Source organism: Poecile atricapillus, chromosome 4, assembly GCF_030490865.1.
Source record: "Poecile atricapillus isolate bPoeAtr1 chromosome 4, bPoeAtr1.hap1, whole genome shotgun sequence".
NCBI lineage: Eukaryota > Metazoa > Chordata > Aves > Passeriformes > Paridae > Poecile > Poecile atricapillus.
Window position 1 is genome coordinate 29,516,344 of NC_081252.1, and position 22,777 is coordinate 29,539,120.

At 46.9% G+C, this 22,777-nt stretch overlaps 1 protein-coding gene across 3 annotated transcripts in view; it reads right to left on the minus strand.

Annotated features, from left to right (window-relative positions):
- Positions 1-2,632, minus strand: part of LEF1 (lymphoid enhancer binding factor 1) — a 71,031-nt gene extending 68,399 nt beyond the window's left edge. For all 3 annotated transcript variants that reach the window (XM_058837804.1, XM_058837803.1, XM_058837805.1), the window contains exons 1-3: positions 2,581-2,632; positions 1,836-2,067; positions 927-990 (exon numbers count right to left, since the gene is read on the minus strand). In XM_058837804.1, coding sequence (XP_058693787.1) covers positions 927-990; positions 1,836-2,045 — 274 coding nt within the window. In that variant the 5' untranslated portion in view covers positions 2,046-2,067; positions 2,581-2,632. The remainder of the gene's footprint in view (positions 1-926; positions 991-1,835; positions 2,068-2,580) is intronic.
- Between the last annotated feature and the right edge of the window lie 20,145 nt (positions 2,633-22,777).

Here is a 22,777-nt window from a genome sequence, read left to right on the forward strand (position 1 = left end):
GGAAAGCCTACCAATTTGGGAGGGGGGCTGTTGAGCACACATGGTACTACAGCCAAGAGGGAAGCCAAGTGAGGGAGGCTATTTGGTAGGAGAATAAAGTGTTTGGGTTGAGGTCCTGCAAATAGGGTGAACAGGTCTCCCACCTACATGCCCGTTGACAAGGACACTACTTGAAAGTGAGGTTTTAAGAAGATGCAGAGCTGAAACCTATCCACAGCTGAACACCTCCCCCTCACTGCCCAAATGCTACGAGCATGGACATCACTGCTTTTAGGCTGTTTAATTACAAATTTGGAGGAAGACGGCCACAGAGTCCTGGAAAGCACCAGGACTGAACTGTGCCCGTCTTTATATGGAATTTATAATCTGTTTTAGCTTGTGATGATAAGCATTTGATTTTAAACATAATCTCCCACCCTTCACAGCACACATTCTTTGCACGCGTGTCCACCTTCCTAAGTGATATTTGATGAACTTTGCTATTTCCTCTGTCCTTTCCAATCAAAATTAACCAGTTGGTACATTAAAAAATGCAGGTCTGTTCATACTTAGATTTGAAAGAGGAGATTTAAGTGACAGACTTTAGCTATGGGGAAAAGCAGAGGGGTTCTGAACACAGCTGTACACTGTGTGAGTGAAGAGCTAGATGTAGTTAAGCTGATATCCTAAAAATAGTTATTTCTTCAGTGAAGATCCATTTGGCCTACTTATCAGTTTCTAAACAACTGGAATACCATTTGGTCACTCAAGATAAATGCGCTGCATGTTCATCTCCTTTTTAAATGCGCTTTGAAAGCGCTCTGGCATCCCTGCCCCCCAAAAGATATTAAATTTATGTTTTCCAAAAGAAACCAAGTTCCAGTTTGAGGACTGTGTGGAGAGTCACAGCGGGACAACATTGCAAGACAGGACTGTGCGCATCTCACCTTCTTCGGGGTGTTCTCTGCCTTTATCATGGTAGGAATCCTGTGCTTGAGTCTGCCTGGAAACCTGACCGCAAGGAATCCACCATCAGAAAAGAAGAAGAAAAAGAAGAAAAGTCATTGTATGGATGCTCGTTTATCAATCGCACTGCTACAGTTTCTTGAAGAAAGAGAGGAATTAAGAGCACAAGATAAACATCTTTCTTTTTTCTCTTAAGTCGCTTGGAAGGCAACTGTACCAGAAACGTTTGTGTAAACTATCGTTTTATGACAACGTGAATAACTACAGGGCTTTGCAAAGCATTTCTAGCAGAAGCACCCTGCATTTAATCAAAGTGGATAATTTCTGGAAAATATTTGGCACTCTGGCGGTCAAAACACTCCTGGTAAAAAGATACCAAAAATAATAATGAAAGTCAGGTTGCCCTTCTTAGCAGATCTTTAGGAAAAAAAAAAAAAAAGAAAGAAAAAAGAAAAAAGAAAAAAAGAAAAAAATTTTTAAAAAATTAAAAAATAAACAGATTTTTTAAAAAGGCAGGTAGGTTCCCTGCTCGCCCTGAAGTTATTTTAGAGTCGGGAATTTCTTCCCAAACAGTTTTATGCAAATCCCTTAAAGAGTTTACAGCTAATGCTCCGACCCCGCTGATTTTACTGAGGAAATTTCATGGCTGCTTGAGGTCTAATACCACCGCACCGTCGGGGAACTCGCGGCAACTTTCTCGTCCCGGGCCGAAGCGCGGAAGGGGCTCTGCCCGGCGCACCTCTGGAGACAGGATTTGGGGCCGAAAAATTTATTTTCCTATGGGAAATTTTTTCCCGGTGCCCTGCTGGAGCTCCCTCCCCGCGGCGGCGGCCGGAGCCCGCCGGCACCCCGCGCCCCCTCGGTCCGCGCTGCCCGCGGAGCCCCCGCACCTCGTGCCCGTTGGCGCCGGGGGCGATCTCGGACTCGTTGACGAGGGAGGACTTGATGTCGGCCAGGTCGCCCTCCTCCTCGGGGTGGCTGATCTCGGCGAAGATCTTCTCTTTCTGGGGGTCCCCCTCGTCCTTGAAGGGGATCATCTCGTCGGTGGCGCAGAGCTCCGGGTCCCCCCCACCGCCCCCGGCCCCCGGCAGCTGCGGCATCCTCACGGCAGCGCGGCGTCTGCTGCGGCCGCCGGCCCGCCGCGGGAAGGGGAGCGGGAGGAGCAGCGGGGGGAGGAGGAGGAGGAGGGCGGAGGAGGAGGAGAGAGGAGAAGGAGGAGAGAAGAAGGAAAAATCCCGTGAACTCCTCGGGGTTGCTCTCGGCAGCCGGAGACCCCCCGCCCGCCCGCCCGCCCCCTCGGGGCCGAGGTACCCCGTCTTCCGCACGACACCGACGGCCCGGGGACCCTCGCCCCGACGCGCCGCACGGCCGGAATAGGTGGAAATACGCCCGCCCGTGTCCCGACCGCGCCAGGGACCGCCCCCCAGGAGACCCGACCCCCCTCCATCCCCCTGGGACCCGGGCTCACCCCGGGGGCGAGGAGACGCGGAGGGGAGCGGAGCCCGCCCGCGTTTCGCCTCCGAGTGAAGTTGCCACCACCTCGGCGGGACCGAGTTAAAATGGCTGGGGGGAGGCGGGCAGGGGGAGGGGGCGTCCCGGGGGAAGGGGCAGGCGCTGCCCGTGCCGCGCACCCACCGGGCCTTTGTCCGCCGCTTCGTCCGCGGCTCCGGGCAAGGCTGGGCTCGGCGGCACCGCGAGGGGCGGGGGGCCGAGGAAAAAACAACCCCGGGAGGGAGGGAGGGCAGGAGGGGAGGGATGGAGCGGGCGAGGAGGTGATCCCCCCCCCCGCCCCCCGCCGCTTCCCTCCGCGCCCGCGGGCAAAGGAAAAAGTTGCCGGCACGGCGCCCCCGGCCGCCTCCGCGCTCAGCGCCCGGCGCGGGGCCTCCTGCCGCAGCCGGCGGGCGCGGCGCCCCACGGGGGGCGGCGGTGGGGCGCGGGGCGGCGGCGGCAGCGCAACTTCAGCATCGCTCCCGCCCTCCCTCCCTCCGCCGTCGGGGCGGGGCGGGGCGGGGGCGGCGGAGATGAAAGGAACCGCCGCCGTGACTGACACCGTGTCCGGGCCGGGAGGGCCGAGCGGCGGGGGCGGGGAGAGGAGGGGGCCGGGGCCAGCGCCAGCGGGGAGGGAGGAGGGGGCGCGGGGGAACGGGTGCGGGGCTGCCCCCGGGCAAACTTTGCTCTGGCTGCTCGGAGAGCAAAGTAGAGTAGCCTCTCTGCGTGTCCGTGTGTGTATCTACACGCGCACGTGTAGGTTTGTGTGTCCGTGTCCGCGTCGCGGGGGATGCGCCGGGACACTGCCGCTCCTCTCCCTCCGCAGCCGAGAGCCCGCCGAGGAGGGCACAGACGCTAGCTGCATCCCCGGGAAGGGCGGACAGACCTGCTTTTTTAGGGCTGCTTTGTTGAGCCTTCCCCATCGCCACATGGCGCTGCTCCGGTGTGGGAAGTGTGCGAGGGATTGACCAGGCTCTGCACGCGCCCGCTTCGGACGAAGGGCAGAATTAAGACATCCCCATTGAATCCAGCAAGTGCCCGGCAGAAACGAGTAGTAGCCCCCTAGAGACGGGGAGAAACCCGCCGGGGCGAGCTCGTCCCAGTTTCGAACGGGTAAATGGAGCCAGAGCAGTAACGGAGATTCGCCCCTCCACCCTGTCCCGTTCCTCCAGCACCGCGCTGCCCCGTTAGCTCCCGGCTGATCCGGCATCGCCCTGCAACAGGGCACGAGCACAGTAAAAAAAATAAATCATCCAGACAAAAGCAAGCGCTGCGCTTGGGAAACGTCAGGATCCGCAACTTTTATTTTGCGAACACGATGGGCGCACATTTTGCAGGAAACAACTTCCCAGTAATTTGGCATCGGAAAAGTGTTCTTGGTGCTTTGCACATGCCCCGTCAGGTTGCTAAACCTTCAAGCGCCGGGAGCCGGAGGAACGGGAACATGTGGCTGCTCAATCCGTTTTCGGCAGATGCTGGGTTCGGCACGGCGGCAGTGCCGGCCGGGACACGGGCGGGCTGAGCCCGGCTGCCCACGCCGCCGCCCGCGGCTCTGCGTCATCCTTTTCGAACGGGTGATTAAAATCCAGCTGAGAAATCAGACCCTCCGAACCCCGAGAAAGGGAGCAAGGTAGCGGGAAACGGGGGATGGACTTGCCAAGACGAACAAGTGCGTGAAATAAATGATCGAGAAAGAAAGAAATTAGAAATGTAACTCCTGGGAACGGGCTTAATTGTGCAATGCTCCCCAGATGCAGGGAGACCCCCTCTCTCCCGGAGACGGCTGCAGAGAGGCGATGGGGAAGCGGTTGTTTGGAAAACGACAGACAACTGGGGGATGGTTCCAGAGCGGAGATGCACATCTCCGCATCCCTCCCGCACCTCTTCCCTTTCCTGGCGCTCGGCTGGCACCGGACACCCGGGCCGGGCAAAGCTGTCCCAGAACGGTCCCGTTCTGAAAAAAAGACCCTCGGCGAGAGGCTGAGCGCTGCCACCAGCTCCCCCGACGGGACGGGACGGGGCGGCGCGGCCCGGGAGCAGGCAGGGACCCCGCCGGAGGAGTCGGCAGCGCGGCCACTCCTCTGTTTCATTACCGGGTCCCTCTGGAAAAGCAGCCTCCCCCCGCCCCTCCGCCGTCCCTTCACGTGGGCTGGAGTCTTTCCCGGATCGGTTTTTTGGTGGAAGGATTTTGAAGGCAAAAAAGGGCCGGGGTGGGGGCGGCGGGGCCGGGGCGGGGGAACGTGTGTGTGGAAACCGTAATGATTTACGACAAAAAGATAAACTCAGGAAACGTCAACTCTAGCGTCAGATTTGACTGGAGACAACACAAAGCTGTCGCTTTACTCGCAGTCCTTGGGGCACGGCCGGAGGCGAGGGGCAAGGTCTGGGGTATGGGGACATCCCACGGTGGTCCCGCTCTCGTCCCCGGCGGGACCCGCCGCCCTCCCCGGGCCACCGGGAGCGCGCCCGCCTCCGTCCCCGGCCCCCGGCTCCGCAGCAGCTACCGCACCGTTTGGTACTTTCCTAGGGGTTATTTTTGCGCTTTAGGTGTTTCTTCTTTTTTTTTTTTTTTTTTTTTTTTTCTCTTTTGCTTTTTGCCTGAGTTTGTATTTTCCCGTGATTTTGGTTTGGGGTTTTTGTTTGTTTGTTTGTTTTGCTGTTTAATTTTCGACAGGTTTTGCTGGGGGGTTTTTGGTCGTTTAAGTGGGTTTTAGCGTTTCAGAAGGAGTTGAGGAGTTTTTGTTCGCCGGGATTTTTTGCGTTTTGGGTGTTGAAGGGACCCGCACTTGGAGCACTCCCCGGCTTGCCCGCACTCAGGGCGGGGAATGGAGGGGGTGGGCTGAGCACCAGCGCTCGGGGCAGCGGTACGACCCCCGTAGAGCTTCAGGGAGCTGAGAGGGGAGAGGGGGGAACCGGGGTGCCAATGACGACCCCTCCGGGCGCATTAAGCGGGGCGGGGGGACACAAGACACTCTGGCGTGCGAAGCAGCGTCCGCCGCCGGCGCCCCCTATATAGGGAAGGGCGGGAGTGGGGCGGGGCGGCGGCGCCTTTGATGTCCCGCCGGCGGCCCCTTTCATCCCCCCCGGTCCCCCCCCCCGAGCTCTTTGTGTGACTAAATTTGGCAGGAGCATGGAGGCGCGCCAGGGCGCCCACGTGTGCGCCGAGCTCCCAGCTGAGAGAGCCGGGGTTTTCTTCCGGGTAAGGAGACAGCGGGGGAGATCAAAGAGTTTGGGGAGCTGGAGCCGAAATGTGTAGTGGAAATAAAGTAAAATTAAATAAATAATAATAGGAAAGGGGGGGAAAAAAAAATTCCTTCGTCCTGGACTCGTGCCAGTCAGAGGGAAGGGGGAGCAGGGGGAGCACGTAGTGGTCGGGGGAGGGAGTGGGGGGGGGAAAAAAATATTCTCGCAAAAACGGGTTGCAGTTGTTTTCTGAAAAGAAAAAAAAAGAATAAAAAGCAGCCGACGAACCAACAGACCAACCCTTTTGTTTAAAGCCGCCGGCCTGTGGAGCCAAGCGGGCTCCGCCGGGAACAGCCGCCCGACAGCGCGTCCAGGAGCGCGGCCGGGCCAGGGCTGCGCGCCGCGGGGCAAAACTCCTTCATCCTGCCGGAAAAACAGCGGCCAAAACCCCCTTCTCCCGCCCGAGAGGCTGGTTCGGAGGGAGCCTTTCCAGGCAAACCCCCCGCGATTTTTTCTCCCGCTGGGAAGCAGTGCGGAGGGTGGTCCCCCGAGGGGTGGGAGCGCTGCTTTCCGAGCGGTGCGGGGCTGGCACAGCCACGGTGCGCCCGGCAATCCCCGGGGCCCGCTGCCACCCTGCCCGCCCCGGGCCTACGGGGATGGGCACCCGGCTCACGCTGCTCCCTCAGCACTGCGAAGCACAACAAAGAATGTTAGGTTTTAAGATTTCTCAAATCGAGCCTTTTCGGTGCCTTTTCAAAGCAATGGGACTGAATTATGCGTGTTCCCCTGGTCTGCGTTTGCCACCCCATTTAGATAACGTCCGTGATTTATGTGCAAGTTGAATATATAGGCTGAATTCCCAAATTCCTTCTGAAGCAAATAAATCCTCCTCCTTCAGGACACGGGGTGAGCAGGGCCAGAGCAGGGATGTGATGATTAGCCCTGGCTCTGCAGAGTTATCGCTGTGGTGTTCTGCACATGCTGCTGCTGCACAGCATCACTGGGGAGCCAGCCTCGGGCTGCCTCAGCTTGTATGGATGTGTTTGGAAATATGGACCTGTTCTGTGCCTCTAAAAAAAAGAGTAATACTTCTAAGGCTCTTTTTACCTTGTGAGAATAAATGCATTGCTGTGTTTAAAGACACTCTCTTCTTCTGATGAATGCCATAGGGAAAGCTGTAAATAACAGATCAGAATTTTTGGGGGGTAAAACCCAGTGTCCTCCCTCACCCTTGTGTTTTACCAGGCAGACAGTCACTTTGGTGATGTTACCCTTTCCTGTGCTTTTACAAATACAGTGTCCAGATACCTGGCATGCCTTTGGATTTGGGTCCAGGTTTGGACTGCAGACACTGGCTCACACTCCATGGCCTGTGTCCAGGTGCTTATCGGTGTGGCTCACCTGCTGTGGCCTCCAGATGATGCCGATGCCAGTTCCTGGTAGCCTTGAGGGAACTTAGGTGAGGTGTGGAGGGGAATTCTCCTTGCACGTATGATCATTTCTGTCATGGTGGCTGCTGAAAGGGATTCTTTCCAACAGGCAAGTCTAGAGGATTCTGCCTAGTGAGGGGAACTGTTTTGTATTTGGTGCAGATTTATATTTTAAATGGAGAAAAAAAAAAACAAATAGGGAATAATATATTCTGGTTTTGAAGTCTCGTTTATTATGAGCCTTTATGAAATACGGACTCATTTTTTATATCTATAACAAAGGGCATCCTGGCTATGTTTCTAGCAGCTGTATCAAAGAGTAACTGCACTTCTCATTTAAAGCTACTTTGAAAGAGATCACATGTAATAGGTATTAGGATATTAAGAGTGTATATGTGCTTTTTGCTTTTTAATTTACACATCCAGCTTTCCAGTTCTGGGATGCCATTAATGTTCTTAGTCCAGAATTACTCTGTTTAAAGAGCTAGGTTTTCTTAGCTCTTGCAACAACATGGGCTTTATGAGATTTGAGTGGGAAAATCTTACCAGTGCGTTTTTTACTGTAAGAGCTTTTTTTAGAGGAGGGCATCGGTGGCTCAGATCTCACGGATGTGTTGGTATCTTATTTTGAGATTGAAATAGATAGTAGTTAGTGATTCCTTTCTTTTTTTTCTTTTCTTTTTTTTTTTTTCTTTTTTTCTTTTCTTTTTTTTTTTTTTTTTTTTTTTTTAAGTGTAAGATAAAATACAGGGCAAGTGGCATGGCTTATTCAAATAAAAGATGACACAAAGTAGCTTGCAAACTAACCTTTACACCGAGCAGTGCCATTGCAGGATTATTTCTGATGACTCATCAGATCAGATAATCCACAGCATGTGGATAAAAGGGGACGCAGGACTCAGAACTAAACCCAGAAAGCCACGCTTGGAAAAATGCAAAATGTGAGGTTAATGTTGTATTAAAGGTAAGACCTGAAAAGAGCACGGCAACATGCTGCCCCCCAGCAGGGATTTTTAGCCTGGCATTTTTTAAAAGGACCAAAGAGATGTTCAAAGGGAGTGCAGTAAAATATCCCCAAAGGGGCCTTTGAAAATCCAAACTTTAGTAGTTTTGTGGGACGCCACATTAATGTGAGATTCTGGCTGAAGAAAGGTGTTTTAATTTCAGAGCAGCAGTTTTGCCCATTTACGTCAACATTTCCTACTTTCTTGGAGGGGGAAGTTCTGCTCCTGAATAAATCAATGTTATACATATCCCAGAACGGATGAGATTTTCTCCATCCCCGAGAGCCAGGATGCCACACCCAGGGGCAGTGTCTGTGGGTAGGCTTTCAAAGGGCCCTCCAACCCAGTCCTGCTTCTGCACCTCTAGCTTGGGCTCAGAAGTGCTGGTGAGTGTCACTGCAACTTCTTGAATGCACCAGGGAAAGCCCCTGAGGGCCTTTTGCCAGGGTTTTGTGCACGTGTCGTTGGAAGCCTGATGCTGAGAATGTTTATTGCTATTTGTGCTTGATTGTACAGTGCAAAATTAGTATCTGGAGCCCCCTAAGTATTATGAGGTACTTTGTAAAGCAGTCACCCTTTTACAATAGCCCTTGGCATGGCTCTAGCTAGACCTGTTTTGGAATTCAGCATACACCAATTGATATATTCTGCCAAATATATAATGAACAGGCAGAGCTGACTGTGCACCAGTGTTTCCTTCTGGCTTTTGAAATGGCGATCGCTCCCTTTCTGTGCTCCCAATGAAATCAAAGCATCTTGTAATCCTTTGCTTGTTTTTAAGTGACAGTAGTCCTCTGTTCCCTGACAAATATTGCCAGCAGAAGCCTGGTAGCTCCAGACAAGGTCCTTTGAAATAGGTGGGAGGGGAGAGAGGCTCTGCAGGCAACTTTCCAGCAGCAGCTGTGCACTAACGGCATGGGAGTGTGGGAGGCTACTCCCGGGTTAGTAAGACAGTTCAGCAATGCAGTGAATGTGTGCTCCCAGTACATGACTCCTATTTACTTCTTTTTTAATTCCCTGACCTTTGTCTGACCAAGTCCATCACCAAGACGCAGCTGGATGGGGAGGGGGAACAGCAGCCAGGCTGTACCAGGGATCTTGCTGCGCTCGGTGAAACATGCGGCACTCCCCCAGGGAAAGTGTTTAAGGCAAGTAACGAGGTGGCGAATTTTCTGTCTTGCTGAGAAAGTTATTTGGAGTTGGGTCTTATTTTGCCATAGCATCTCTCACTTCCCATGGAAGTAAGTGCCATTAATTTGCCCGACAGAGGTATTAAACTATAACAGCTGAATACCAGTCAAAGGTGGCAGTGTTTGATAGGGAAGTGGCAGAGAAAGAGAAGTTTGCAGGAGTCTGGGGTATTGTTCAGAGCCTTGCAATCTCAGCATCACAGCTCCAGGGTTTCAGGTCTGGTAATGATCTGAAAATACAAGTTTTCATGGTGACTGGAAGGTGGAGAGGCACAACCTATGGGGACAGCAGTTAGGGCTCACCTTTTGATGAAGGGCAAGATCAGTCAGAGCTGCCGCTGGCCATTTCACCTTCAGCTCCATCTTCCTTTGAGTGGTTCTCATGGACTACTTGTGTCCATGTCCAGGGGAGGCAGGCAGTTTTGGCTTGCAATTTATAGTTTCAGAAAGACTCTAAGGCTGAAGGAAGTAAAGAGAGGTGAGCAAAAGTCCTGCAGGTGTGGCTGAGTTGTCAAAGGAGAACATCACATGCAAGGAGGTTTCAGTCAAATTCTACAGATCCTGACTCATAACTGTGCTGGAGCAGGGACCTACAGATGAGACCCCACACTGAAAAAGAGCTGATGAAGGATGATGCTAAGGACAGTGTGGGGTAGAGGAGAAAACTGTAAGTGAATGGTTGCACTTAAAATCCCAAAATTCCCCATGTGATGCTGCTCCGAGTCTCCCAGAAACTCTTGTGGCTCCTGCTGAGCTCAGCCAGAGCACGGGTATTCAGGCTCTCTTTAGATAAGCCCTGCCTAAGGAGGAGAATGGTTTCTGCCCTGCTGGAGAAGGGCAGTGAGAGAGGGGAGCCCTTTAGGCTGGCTGGGCTGTTGCAGAGGGTGGAAACAAGGGTTCAGATTGTGGCCCTCATTGCTCATCTGCCAGGTTACACCATGATTGATCAGTCAGCTTCTGGCCTGTACATGTCCACAGAAAGCTGTGCATTCTCTCCTGTTTCTACCTTGACTCCTCTGCTGCTTTGTGCTGGTCAGAAGGAAGGATGCAAAACTTGAGTGTCTGGGTGAGCCTCCAGTTGGCAGCTGAGCCAACAGTTCTTGCCCATGTAGCAAGGCTTTTCAACAAAACAAGAGACTCCAGATAATAATACTGTTCCTGGCCAAAAGACTTTAATAACTTTTACTAATTTCAACACCTTTTTAAACAATGTGTAATTAAATTATGAAGTTTCTTGCTGCAAGATATTATGGAGGCTGACAGGATGAATGGATTCAGAAAAGGATTAGGCAAATTCATTTTGTCTATGAAACAACTGCTTGGGTACAACCTCTGGCTTAAAAAGTCCCTGAACCTCCAGTTGCAGGCAGTCATTCCGGGCACATGGAAGGTGATGCAGCAGAGGAGTGCGGATTTGGAAAACCAAAAACTGCAGAAAATTACTCAAATGCATGCTGTGATGGAGAAGTCAGAATCTGAATTTGCAGCATGTCGTCAGTCACTGGCCTCAAGTTATAACTAAGATTGATACCAGCTGATGAATGCATGCCGCTACTTATGTTGATAATGAAATAAAACTTTCCATGCTTTATTTGTCTGTCCCTTGAGGAATTCAGTTTTTCAGACCTCTCTCACAGGCAAGACTACTTTTTATTACATTTATTTATGTTTGCTGGCCGTGAAACATCTAAATAGTGTTTCATTAAAAAAAATCTTTATATGAGAAAGATCAGAAGCGTTCCGTGGTATTTATTTTTCTTTAAAGAGGGTATCTTTGGCATGCAGACAGGCTGTGGCTCACCATTATAAGTTAGTGAAGGATCATCCATGAGATATTAGCCATAACCAGAATAATATTAGATAACTAGAAAAATTAGCTTTTAATGGGATTTCATTTCATATGAGATATATTATTTTGAAGTTCAGTAAAGCTTTCTATTTTTCCTTGAATGCAAGCAAACACCTTGTTATTTTGAGCTCTCTTTCTCTGAAACACTGTGTATTTAGCCTTGATATGGGCATAGGATTCACCAGATAATTCTGCATTAGAAGAGTGCTATCTTTAGTGAGAGCAATTAAGGCAAAGGGGCTGCAGGCCAAAGCACTGGAGCTGTATAAGGATAGCAGAAGCTGTAGATTAAGCTGTATATTAATTACTTGGTTCCCTACTTGGAGCTATCAACAGTGAATTCTTTAATTTTATGTTGCATTTTTTTAAGGTAGTTTGTGGTTCACTGAAACTCAAAGCATCAGGAGGTTTTGCAGGTAAATATTAAAATGGTGAAACTACTATGGATGTTTTGAAAAAAACAGCTGAAGCAGACTCCAGAGGTGGATCCAGAGGGAGGGTGCAGGGCAGCACTTGTCCAGGTACATTGCTTTATGCAAGCTCTTGCACAGGGTTGCAATGAGATGGATTTACTTCATCCATGCCCTGAACTGGGCTGTGGATTTGAGGTTATGTGAATGAATGTCTGATTTGGGCAGGAAGGTCTCCCCTCCTGCTCCACTCCATGGCTTATGGAGCTGCCCACAGAGCCTCTGTTACACATGGTATGGTCTCCAAATTAACAGGTTTCTGCCCCAGAGAAGCTTATGCTCTGGAGGAAGTTATTATCTTTGAACTTCTTTGAATTATCCTCATCTGGGGAAATTAATTATCCTTCAGCTCATTCTCGTCTCTCAGAAGCTCCTTGTCCCCTCAGCCACACTTTTGTCTCCCTTGTTACTGCTGCACATCGTCCCTGTGGACCCTTCCCACAGCTGGGGAAGCCTGTGAGATCCCCTGGGGCTGCTCTTGACTTGCAGCCAGGCACCAGGGCAGCTGCCTCTTGCCCAGTTCCCAAGCAGGGGAGGGGGCCCTATTAATGTTACTTTGTTCAGTTGATCTGGGTCTTGTCAAAAATATGTCCCTTCAGAAGTCCCGGCTCTGACCTGGGAAACAGGTGGCACCTTGTTAGCCTTTTCAAAGGGAGTTCTCCTGATCTGCTGTGTAATTTAGGCTCCTGTGTTAAATATAACTCAGTGTGGAGCAATGCCTGTAACCATCCTGCTTGGGCCAGTGCCTGCATGTCGGCTCAGAAGGGCTCTGCACAAATGCAAGAGCTCCCACTGGGCATCCTCCCACCAGGCTAAGGGTCTCTGCCTGTGGTGGCTGTCATCTGTCATTCAAGGAAAGGATCCTTTGTGCCTTACTCCCATCAAAAGCACAAATAGCCATTTACTACATGGTAGAGGAGGAAATGTCAGCAGTAGCAGCACTCTTCGCAGTGATTCTGAGATCCATCTCTACCACAGAGCCACAGAATCAATGAAGTTGGAAAAGACCTCTGAAATGATTGAGTCCAACCTATGACTGAGGACTGCCACATCAGCTAAACCATGGCACCAAGTGCCACATCCAATCTTTTCTTAAGCAGGGACAGTGACTCCACCACCTCCATCTGTAGCCTATTCCAGTGTCCAATTTCTCTGATAACAGACATTAGTGTAATATAACTTAGTAAGTGTGTAATAGCTAACATTTTACTTCTTTGCCCCTTTTCTTCTGTCAGGAGCGTAAATGCCAGCCATCACCTGAGTGATGTGGAAAATGCACGGCTTGAGATTGACCCAAGGGCTGAGCTTCCTTCAAAATTGCTGTGTGGTAGGAGGATCCCAGAGAGAGACATGGGCTACCATCAGGCCAAGGAAGAAAGAGCCCATGCCCCAACAGGATTGTTGGAAGTGGTTTCAACAATCTCTCCCTGGAAAGGCAAGAGGCTGCCAAACCAGGACATTTTATTTGTGGTTGCCTGCTTGCTCTGACTGAGCTTAGATCATGTAGCTGTGGGACGATGTGAGCACACCTTGCTGGGCTAGTGTGTTGGCTGTGCTTTCCCTCAGCAATGAAAGGCTTTCTACTGTGCAAGTTATTGTCCTGGGCTGTACCAACAACCAGAGTGCTTAGCCCAGGAGGGTTTCTGTAAAGAGTCCACCACCTCTTTTGTAAAGGTGAGTAGGTTTGGCCGTTCAGACACACCAGTGTAACACCAGGTGTTATCAGTAGGCATTTTTCAGGAATACTGATTTACTTAATTTACACAAAAACTATAAGGACAGCTCTCTAAGTTTGTAAGGCTTTAAAAGCTTTAGATTAGAAGAACACAAACCTGCTTACTCAGCTCTGTCAGCCCAGCTCCTCTCTCAGAAATCAACTTCTGCTGAATGCAGCCTAGAATTGTGTGATTTACAGTGCATGATGAGCCTTTCCTGATGCTGTCCTGGGAAAGGTATGAAGAGCTCTCCATAGAGCTGAAGGAGCCTCACAACAACTGCAATACCCTGGAGCCCTTGATCCTTCAAATTTCACAGCATCTGGCACAAGCAGCACTGTCAGACGTGATGGTTGCGGAGTAATGCATGCAGAAAAGCTGTGAGCCATTTGGAGGAAAAAAAAAGCAAAACACCTGATAGTATGATGGAAATATCAGGGGCAGTCAATAATAATTGCAATAATTGAAATAAATAAATATTTATCAGCCATGTTTTGGGGTTGTATTGGCCCTTTCCTTTATGTTCATGAGGTTCTGCCCCTCTTCTCCATTGCTACCAAATGCTGAAGCTGTTTGACAGGAGAGTTGGTCGAGTACACTATCCCATCAGGTTTGTGTGGGTTTTTCTGTGTTTTAATCTAGAAGTATTTTTTCCAGCAAGATTTTGGAGCAAGATTTATTTTCAGTTTCTTTGAGGCAGTTTGGAGCCAGAAAGGAACAAAAAGGCCTCCAAACACCAAAGGAAATGGTGCCACTGAACAAAGGGTCTCTTGTTTGTAAACTTCCATTTTAAAGTGTTGGTGCATATTCTACTGGAACAGTTTTTCATTTTTCACTTGCACAGTCCAATGTTTTGAATACTAACCTACTCAAGAGTCAAGTATGTTTTAGGGCCCTTTGGAGTGTCTTTTTAGTGCTGCATCTGTTTCTGAGAAAGCTGGGCTGTCTTCACTCCTATGTATTGATCCTCTTAGATAATGTGTCCAGAGAGAAAAAGGGGAGAGTGTTTCAGTTTGCAGAGAAACACAGCTAAAGAGACTGAGCTGAATCTGTCCTGTAATCTGTCAGCTGCAGAGCCTTCATCACTGAATGATCCTCACCTCATGTTTCTTGCAGCGCAAGAACAGGACTCTATTTCAGAAAAATAACAACCCAGGAACAAAATAAAAAAAAATAAAAACCAAACAAGAACCAAAAAAAAACCCCCCACCCAAACACAAAAAACCCAGTCCCTTGCTCCCCCCTCAATTTTCCTTTGAATCTAGACATGGTCTAATGATGAGAATTTTTTTTTCTCTGCACTTCTACCTTTTCTGTCTACTTTGCTATGTCTTTCTCTGCCGCCAAAGCAAAGTGTTTGCTGAATTAAATAAACCATGCTGCATTGACAGAGCTCATGAATGCTGCTATTGTCACCAGAATCCCTTTTGCTGGTCTGACCCCAAATCCTAATGCCAGCTGTGGTGCAGTCATAAGTGAACAAGAATCGATCATGCTGACGAGACTAAGAGACTCTCCAAAAGGTAATTTTATAGGCTGGTTTTGTCACCACGTGGCAAAACTTTGGATATGTTACATCTGGTCTGGTTTGGAATCACTCCTGTCTGTCAGAAAAGGTTTTTTTAAAAAGTAAATGCTTAACATATTCAAGAAAAGCTCTTGTCATATGGCTAAACCCCCACAGGTAATCATTTCAGTTACAGGGTCATTGATAATATTTGATTTAATGTATTTCCAGTGTTTGCATAATGCAATAGAGGATCCACAAGGAAATGGATTGTTCCTATCTGTGTTGTGGAGAAGAACTTGAGGCTGATGCAGTATAAAGTCTCTAAGATGAAAAATTAGTGTAATTGCAGACAAGATAGTTTCTTAAGTCCTGAACAGGAGACGTCTGAATTTTCAAAACAGAATTGTAATAATGAAAGTCTCCTAATTTTGCATGTCTTGATTGCCTACATGCTGTTGTATATTCCAGAACCGTGTATTACTGTATCCATGTTTGTATAAAATAACGGGTCAACTCTTTTTTGTGTGAGGTCTAGAGACAAACATGCCCAACTTAGTCTTTGTCAAACTATCCAGGAAAAGAACATCCCACCTCAAATCCTATGCCATTATTCCCTCTGACTCTTGTTGTTACTTGTCCTTTTGGACATGCTGAACAGCAGCTACAGCAGAAGAGTTGCTTTGGGTAGCTCTGGCCAGGAGCTGATATTGGAGATCCAGAAGTGGTATTGACCTGTGGGTTGCAATTTCTCTTCTAACACTTTTGCATGAAGCAGCACGATAAATTTTTTTAGCAATGTTTTTCCTCTTCATTTGGTCTTCCTTTCTGACAACACAGCACAAAACCCTCGATGTGGTTGTACAGGGAGCTGCTGCATGAATGACTCAAGGTGTCTCCAGACATTGTGCTCCACTGACACGTGTCCACACCTGAGAACTATGGTTTCTCCCAAAATGGGCACTTCCTGTGTGAGCTTTACAGAATAAAGAGAATTTTCTTCTTCCACCCTTAGGCATGAGAAGTGTCATAGTCTGTGATACTTTTAGGTTTGTAAGTAGAAGCTCTGGGCCATGTGGGTTCTGGTGTCTTGGAGAGTTGCAGGAGTGCCAGCTCCTGTGGGCTTTGGAAGCAAGGCAAGAAAAGGAGAAAATCTCTTCCTCAGCCAGGGGAGACAGACCTGCAGCTTTTACAAAATCTCTTGTTCAAACAATGATGTCAGCCTTGCCATGGCAGTGAGCAGCAGAGTCCAGGTTACCATTTGACTCCTGCTATGCAAGCAGAGGCTGGAACAAACCAAACTGATAATTCACATCCACCAGAATTCAGATTGCAGCTGAAAAGTGACTCTTTAAAAGCTTTGGAATAATTATTTCACCTGTAGTTGGAATTTTTTTCTCCAGGCTCGACTTGCAGTTTATAAATATGTGAGACAGGCGATTGGTAATTCAGTTTATAGTTTGTATGAACCCTGAAGCTTATGTCAATGCTGTTATCTATTATAGAAATGCAAACATGCTCTTTGATGTGTTATTCTCAGTGACTTGGGAGGATAAAGACGGAATACTCTATGGGCATTTGTAAAAGAAATTCAGAAATTGCAAGTCTACTAGGACCTAACAACATATTTTCATTTTTTTTTTCTCCTTTGCAGTATGTTTGATTACAGTAACTTAAAAACAAGAGAAATATTACATCTGTCTAGGTTTCTGCAGTAGGAGAGCCCAAACTGGTTCCCCTGCTATGCCAAAATCCCTTTTTTGAGTATGCCAAACGTGTTTTATATTATAGCAGAAGGGAAATTTGTTGCCACAGATGTAGGATTTATTCTCTTGGACAGATTTCCTTGCTATAGGAGCACCTCCTGCTGGCTCTGCACTGCGCTGCCCTTGGACTGCCCGTGTTTCCCAGACTTGGGAATAAAAAAGGAAGCCACGTGAGGTTTCTGGAGATAGAGGAAAATGGTCATCGTGGGAGCAGTTCTGCTGCTGTGAAGGGTGATAAGGAAGGCTCCAGTGGCTGACACTTCCCAGTCTGCTACAGATGCGTATTTCTATAGTCCCTGATGGGGTGTTGGTACTCCACTAACTCACTCCAGGGGTAACACACTGTCTGCTCCCACATCTCCACAGTGACACAGCTGAAGTCCACAGAACAGCTGGGAGTAAAGTTTGGTAATAAGGAGGTGAGAGAGAGCAAAAAGGCATTGTGTTTGTCCCTAGCAGCTTCAGTTTGTCCATGAAAAATAGCTCTGAATGCTTTCCACAAAAAATGCCTTTTTTTTTTTATTTTTTTTTTTATTTTTTTAAGAAGGATGTATAGTGGCTTTTTGGTCATTTTATTGAATTTTATTTGAAAATATAAAAGCATACATTAATATATATACAATATATATTTTATAATTATATATAATATATATATTAGTATGTCCTTTTTGATTACTGCTGCAATAAGCAGCTTCCGTGGTTTTTCTCCAAGCAATTTCTTCGTTGAGGGTTTGTTTTATATATAAATTTTTTTTTTTAGGAGGCAGTTATAAAGTAGTTTTAAAAAATAAATAAAGTCAGCCTACAAATGATACGTTGAAGTGAAGTGAAATAAGCTATCCTGACCAGAGTGCTTTTCTTCCTTGGAAAACCAAACCAGCTGAAAATACTTGCTGTCATTCTGATGCACAAGAAAAATAACTCCAAAATATCAACATTTTCCCCAGAATGAGAGCGCTGCCAGCTCTGGCATGTTTCCTTTGGTGATCAAAGCTCCCGGGATGGCTGGAGATGACATAAAGAAAACGTGGTTTGTTCGTTTAAATGCAGTGGGTGGGGAGCATGAGAGAGCAGAGTGTTGTAGGGAGTAGGACTCAAACATAAAATGAGCAGTAAAGATCTGTTCATCAACACCTTTTCCTAGCAGCAAGCATTAGCACTGTAGCAGCACTCGAAGGCTCCTGTTATTATTATATATCCTGTTATATTCCTATAGTCTATAAAGAGGCTGTTGGAATCGGCACCAGTGACCCAACACAAGGACACACAGACCTTGTCTCTACAGCAGTTAAACTTCTGGTTTACAAAGGGATGGCCCATGGTTTATTAAAAAAAAAAAAAAAATATATATATAAATAATAATATTTAATAATAATAATAATAATAATAATAATAATAATAATATAATAAAAATAATAAATTTCTTCTTTATGGTCCTATTTCAGCGTTTTGGCAGACGCTGCCGTGCTGTGCGCTGTTGTCACTCACTGTCCGGCTGTGTGTGCCCTCCTGCTCCTGCAACCCCTCCCTTGCTTGATGCCACCCAGGGCTGGCTAGCTGATGCCACCAGGGTCATCATCAGGACTCAGGTGACACCCATTGCAAATGCCCAAGGGACAGCCCAGGCAAACGCTCAGCTGGGACAGTGCCCTCGGTCCTACACCCTGTATGGCACATGTTTTACAGACAGAAAAATCGGGAAAAAATTCAGAAATATTGTGGGAAGTGGTTTGAAACTTCTCTGGAGCTGCTTTGGTAAATCTTGCTGCTTGTAAAGCCAGGCTCCTTTTATCTCATAGGAACTGAAAGGCAAAAGGAAATTATGACTAATATATTTTTAAGAGTTAGAAAAAATTACCTAACCCCATATATTTGGAATATCAGAATATTAGCATTTAAGGCTGTGATTTTCAAAAGAGCTTATGGGATTGTGGCACCCAGACCTACTCCTGCCCCCATGGAAATGCATATTAATTTGCTATCAACTTCCATGCGAGGGATCAAAACTCTTCAGCTCTCACTGAATTTCCCTGGGAGTTTGGTGACTGTTGCAAAAATCCCAGCTCAAACCTCCTCGCTGTCACTCTCTTTTCAGGGGAAATTCAGTGACTATTGCGAAAATCCCAGGCTGAACAACCTGATAACTCCTGGCTTTCAGGGCAGGAAGCAAACTCTGTGCCTCCTACCCAAAACCAGCAGCAATCTCTCTTCTCGATTTCAGAGGGGTTTGACAACTTTTGCCTTTTAAGTCTTTCATGCTGGACAAATAATGATCTGTCTGAAGGTTGTGATGGGTTTCTGTTATTTGGGAATTGAGAAGAATCCCTGTCTGGGCAAGAGAAAGCAATCCGTGATCTGGCTGTTGCTATCCATTTCTGTTAAGTGTTTACTGTTTGACAGTTCTGTCCAAAACCAGTAGGTCTCATGAGCTGGGCTGGGCTGTGAAGGTGGCTGGGGCAGTCCCAAACACATTCCCAGCCCATTTCAGCTGTACCAATCCATTTGTACGGTGTGTGTGTGTGTGTGTGTGTGTGTGTGTGTGTGTGTGAGGGTGCTGGCATGGGGTGCACACCCTGCTGTGTGTCACCCATGCAGATGGACAGCAGCAATCAGAGGGACTGCTCCCAGAAGCAGCAAATCTACTTTACACTAACAGCTCTGGGTCTCTGCTTGTTTGGGAAAAAATACTATTTACAAACACATAAACCAGCTGTGCTTGCCTGTGCTCTCAGAGCGATGGTAATTACATAGATTTTTGGTCAGTCCTGTCATATTTACTCCACCAAATTGATTAACCTATGTAATGAGTACAGGACTGTGACCAATACTGACCCCACATCAAAGCCTGATATTGCTGCAGTGTGCTGACCTGAATTTTAATTGTTCAGTAGGTTTTGTAATTAAACCACAAATGTGCTAAAGAAGAGATTAGGCATTTTAGCTAGCAGTGTATGTATTTTTTCCCAGGTGTGCCAATTGTGTACACTATAAAATGTCCAATGCCTCAATACACAAAGATCTAAAACATGACATTTCATAGATGACTACAGCTTCTTCTATTTTTTTTTTTGCTTGATATATTAAAATACAGAAAAAATGTCATTTTTATCCTAAAATTTTCTATATACATTATTGTGTAGCACTGAAGTTTTTGCATCAAGGTATATAAGTAAATCAACAATGAATAAATTAGGACTTCAAGTCCCTGTGAAGTTCCCACAGGCTTGTACACTTGGTCCTCAGAGTCCAAACGAGCTACTGCAAACAGATGTTTTTGTTCTTTAGGATCATCAGTGTGGTACATCTGTTGCTTCAGCCAGTGGCTATGCCAGACTTGAGAGAAAACACGTTGCTCATTAAATGAAGACAACTATCATAAATAAATGAGAACATTTGAAAATCTACCCATGCCTCACTTGTGTTTGAAAGAAACTTCTCTCTTGGAAGTTCTCGCAGCATTAAAGAGAGGAACTGCTCTGCCTCATGAATCTTTCCTCTTTCATTTTTCTGGAGAAAAACATGTGCTTCAGCATCTGAGTTTCCAGCAAATGTTGCCTTCTACCTCGTGCACCTGCTCTTTTAGCAAGGAGAAATCCAGTGTTTCTGTTGGTGCAGCTCCCTGCTTTGTTTTTGACCGCACAGAGGAGATGGAACTAGAAGGAGCTGGGTTAATCTGGAACTGGGTGGGTTGCACTAGAAGGGAGCAACTGGGATGAAGATCCATCTTTCATTCATAAAATTTTGTTTGAAGCATATGGGGAGAATTAGGAGCTGCATCTACATCTTGATGAGCTGGGACTTGGGAGCCTGCCCTGAGATTCAAACCATGAATCTGGTTTGAAACTGCTCTTCTTTGGTAAGCTTGTACTTCTTCCATCTTCCTGTGATTTAGTCCACCTACCAGTGATGGGTGTCACCAGGACTCACAAAAGGTGATTGACTCTGTGGGTTGGATTGTGAGCAGAGAGCTTGGCTGAAGGAAGAGCAAGACCCAGGTTTCTTTCCTACAGGAAGACGGTTGTGCATAAATAATAGTGAGGGCAAGATGATAAAATGTGGCAGGTTTGGGGAGTAGCAGTCTGAGATGCAGCCTATTTTTCACATAGATTTGGTAGCCAGAGTTTATCTAGAATTAGCAAAAAAAAAGTAGCCATCTACTGATACTTGGAAAAAAAAATAAAATTGAATGTAGATATGTAATTTACTGGAACAGTGAGACAGTTCTCATCTTATCTTTTTTTATTAAAAAATTACCCTGCAGACTAAAATGTACCTACCTGGCACTGAATAGCATGCTGTAGGCACTGATCTTAACATAACACTGGCAATGTATTCTCCAGGGACAATCTCTGCTTTGCTTTTCTTTCCTGTGTTCTGCCCAGAAATCCCAAAGGCATCTCTGGGAAGATTTTCCTTTCAATGGGGAAATGTTTTGTTCAGCCACGTAGCTGAGTTCACCAGCTGGATGTGTTTTTCCCTTTGCAGTGTGCTCCAGGATGCCTTGATCCACACTGAAGCCTTGGAATCCAGCTGAGCGTTGCTTGGGTGTGAACTTCCCTGCCTTTTTCCCAGCACAGGTTGCTCTCAGGCACACGATTCTGCAACCTATTTTGGTTGGTCCTGCCATGAAGGTATTTTCTGCATGCTGGAGTTTTTAAGAGTGTTGATTTATGTCATTTTGGCAATGATGTGCTGATATTTTTCTGCCATTTTGCAACTGTTATTCATCCATTTAAGCATGCGACCAGCTTTGATAAATGGGTGAGGACTCTTAAATGCTGACTGTGGGAATCCATGAAGAATGATGCCTTCATTATCACACTTGAATATGCACTGAGCCTTGCTTCCCTGTCCAGAGGCACCCTCTCCTCCACAGAAAACACCCTACCTGCCATGCCTGACTTTCTTGAATGTATTTGCAAGGACTGTGCACTAAGTAAAACATCTGCAATCTAAAGAAAATAATGTAGACATGCTAAGAACACCAATGTGTTGTATTCTTTAAGAGTGACTGCATGTACCTGTAAGAGCAGATTTTTGGTTGCAAACAAGACCTCCACATTTTCCAGCTGCCTTGAGCTTGCAGTGACAGAAGACCTTGCAGTGCATAATGATGAGTCCAAGCAAAAACATATAAATAAGCCAGATAAATACAGGTTTTTGCTTGCTAGAGATCTCAAGCTCTATGAAATAGGTTTGGACTCTTAAATTGAGACAACAGTTTTCAAATAAAATTAAATGAGGTAACCAAAGACTGAAATTCTAATATAAGAATTAAGAGGCAAGAAAAGTCATAAACAAATTACTGATATATCATTTTAAGGTAAATATGTTAATTTAAAATAAGTTCGCATACCCATTTGAAAGATGTAATTTCAAGACAGAATAACCAGTTTAAAATTAATATAATTTATTAACAATTAAAAATTATAACACAAGCAGAGGGAGGTTGGAGGTGAAATATTGAGTTTCCTTTGATAGGTAGAGTAATTATGAAGTATGCTTTTGAAGTTCAAGAAGAGAGCCTTAGGACACAACATTTTTTAAAGTAAAAATTGGCTTGCACTCTGTTCAAGTGATTTATTTTGCACTAAGAAATGGGTGTGAGACATGATGTGATTTAAAATGTCATCCCTTGATGGAACTGCTTGAGGGTGACATAATTTTTTTTTCTTTTTTCTCTACTTTTATTTATGTATTTGGCTGCTTTATTTCTAAAATTTTCTATCTCAGGGAATCTGATGAAACCATGTAGATATTAAAAAAACCCCAATCCATCAACACCTTCACCGTCCCCTAAATAAAACTTTCCCCTAAAGTTCAGGGAGCTAAAAGCTAGACTCTGGAGGGAGCCACTGGGAAGGAGCAGAGTTTTCAGCTGCATCTATGTCATCTGTGTTGTGGCCAGCTTTGAGGAATTCCACTTGTACATGCCACCAAACAAACACATGCAACAAAGGTTGTAGGAGTGTTCTTGTCTTCAAGACCAGGTTGTCCCACACATCCCTGGACAGGGAGGCTGCTCCTCCTCTGTCCTCTCCTGCTTTTTTGCAGGCACCTGGATGTACCACCTCTTACAGGTTTTCTCAGAAGCAGCGTGCTGTGCAGTACATGTGGCAGTCAGCACCGTGGCTTTTGTGACATCTTTGCTTGCACTGGGCTTCACTGTCAGGGGGAGGCAGAGCTGGCTGTTGTGACAACAGGCCCAGAGGACAGAGGTCGTGCCGTGG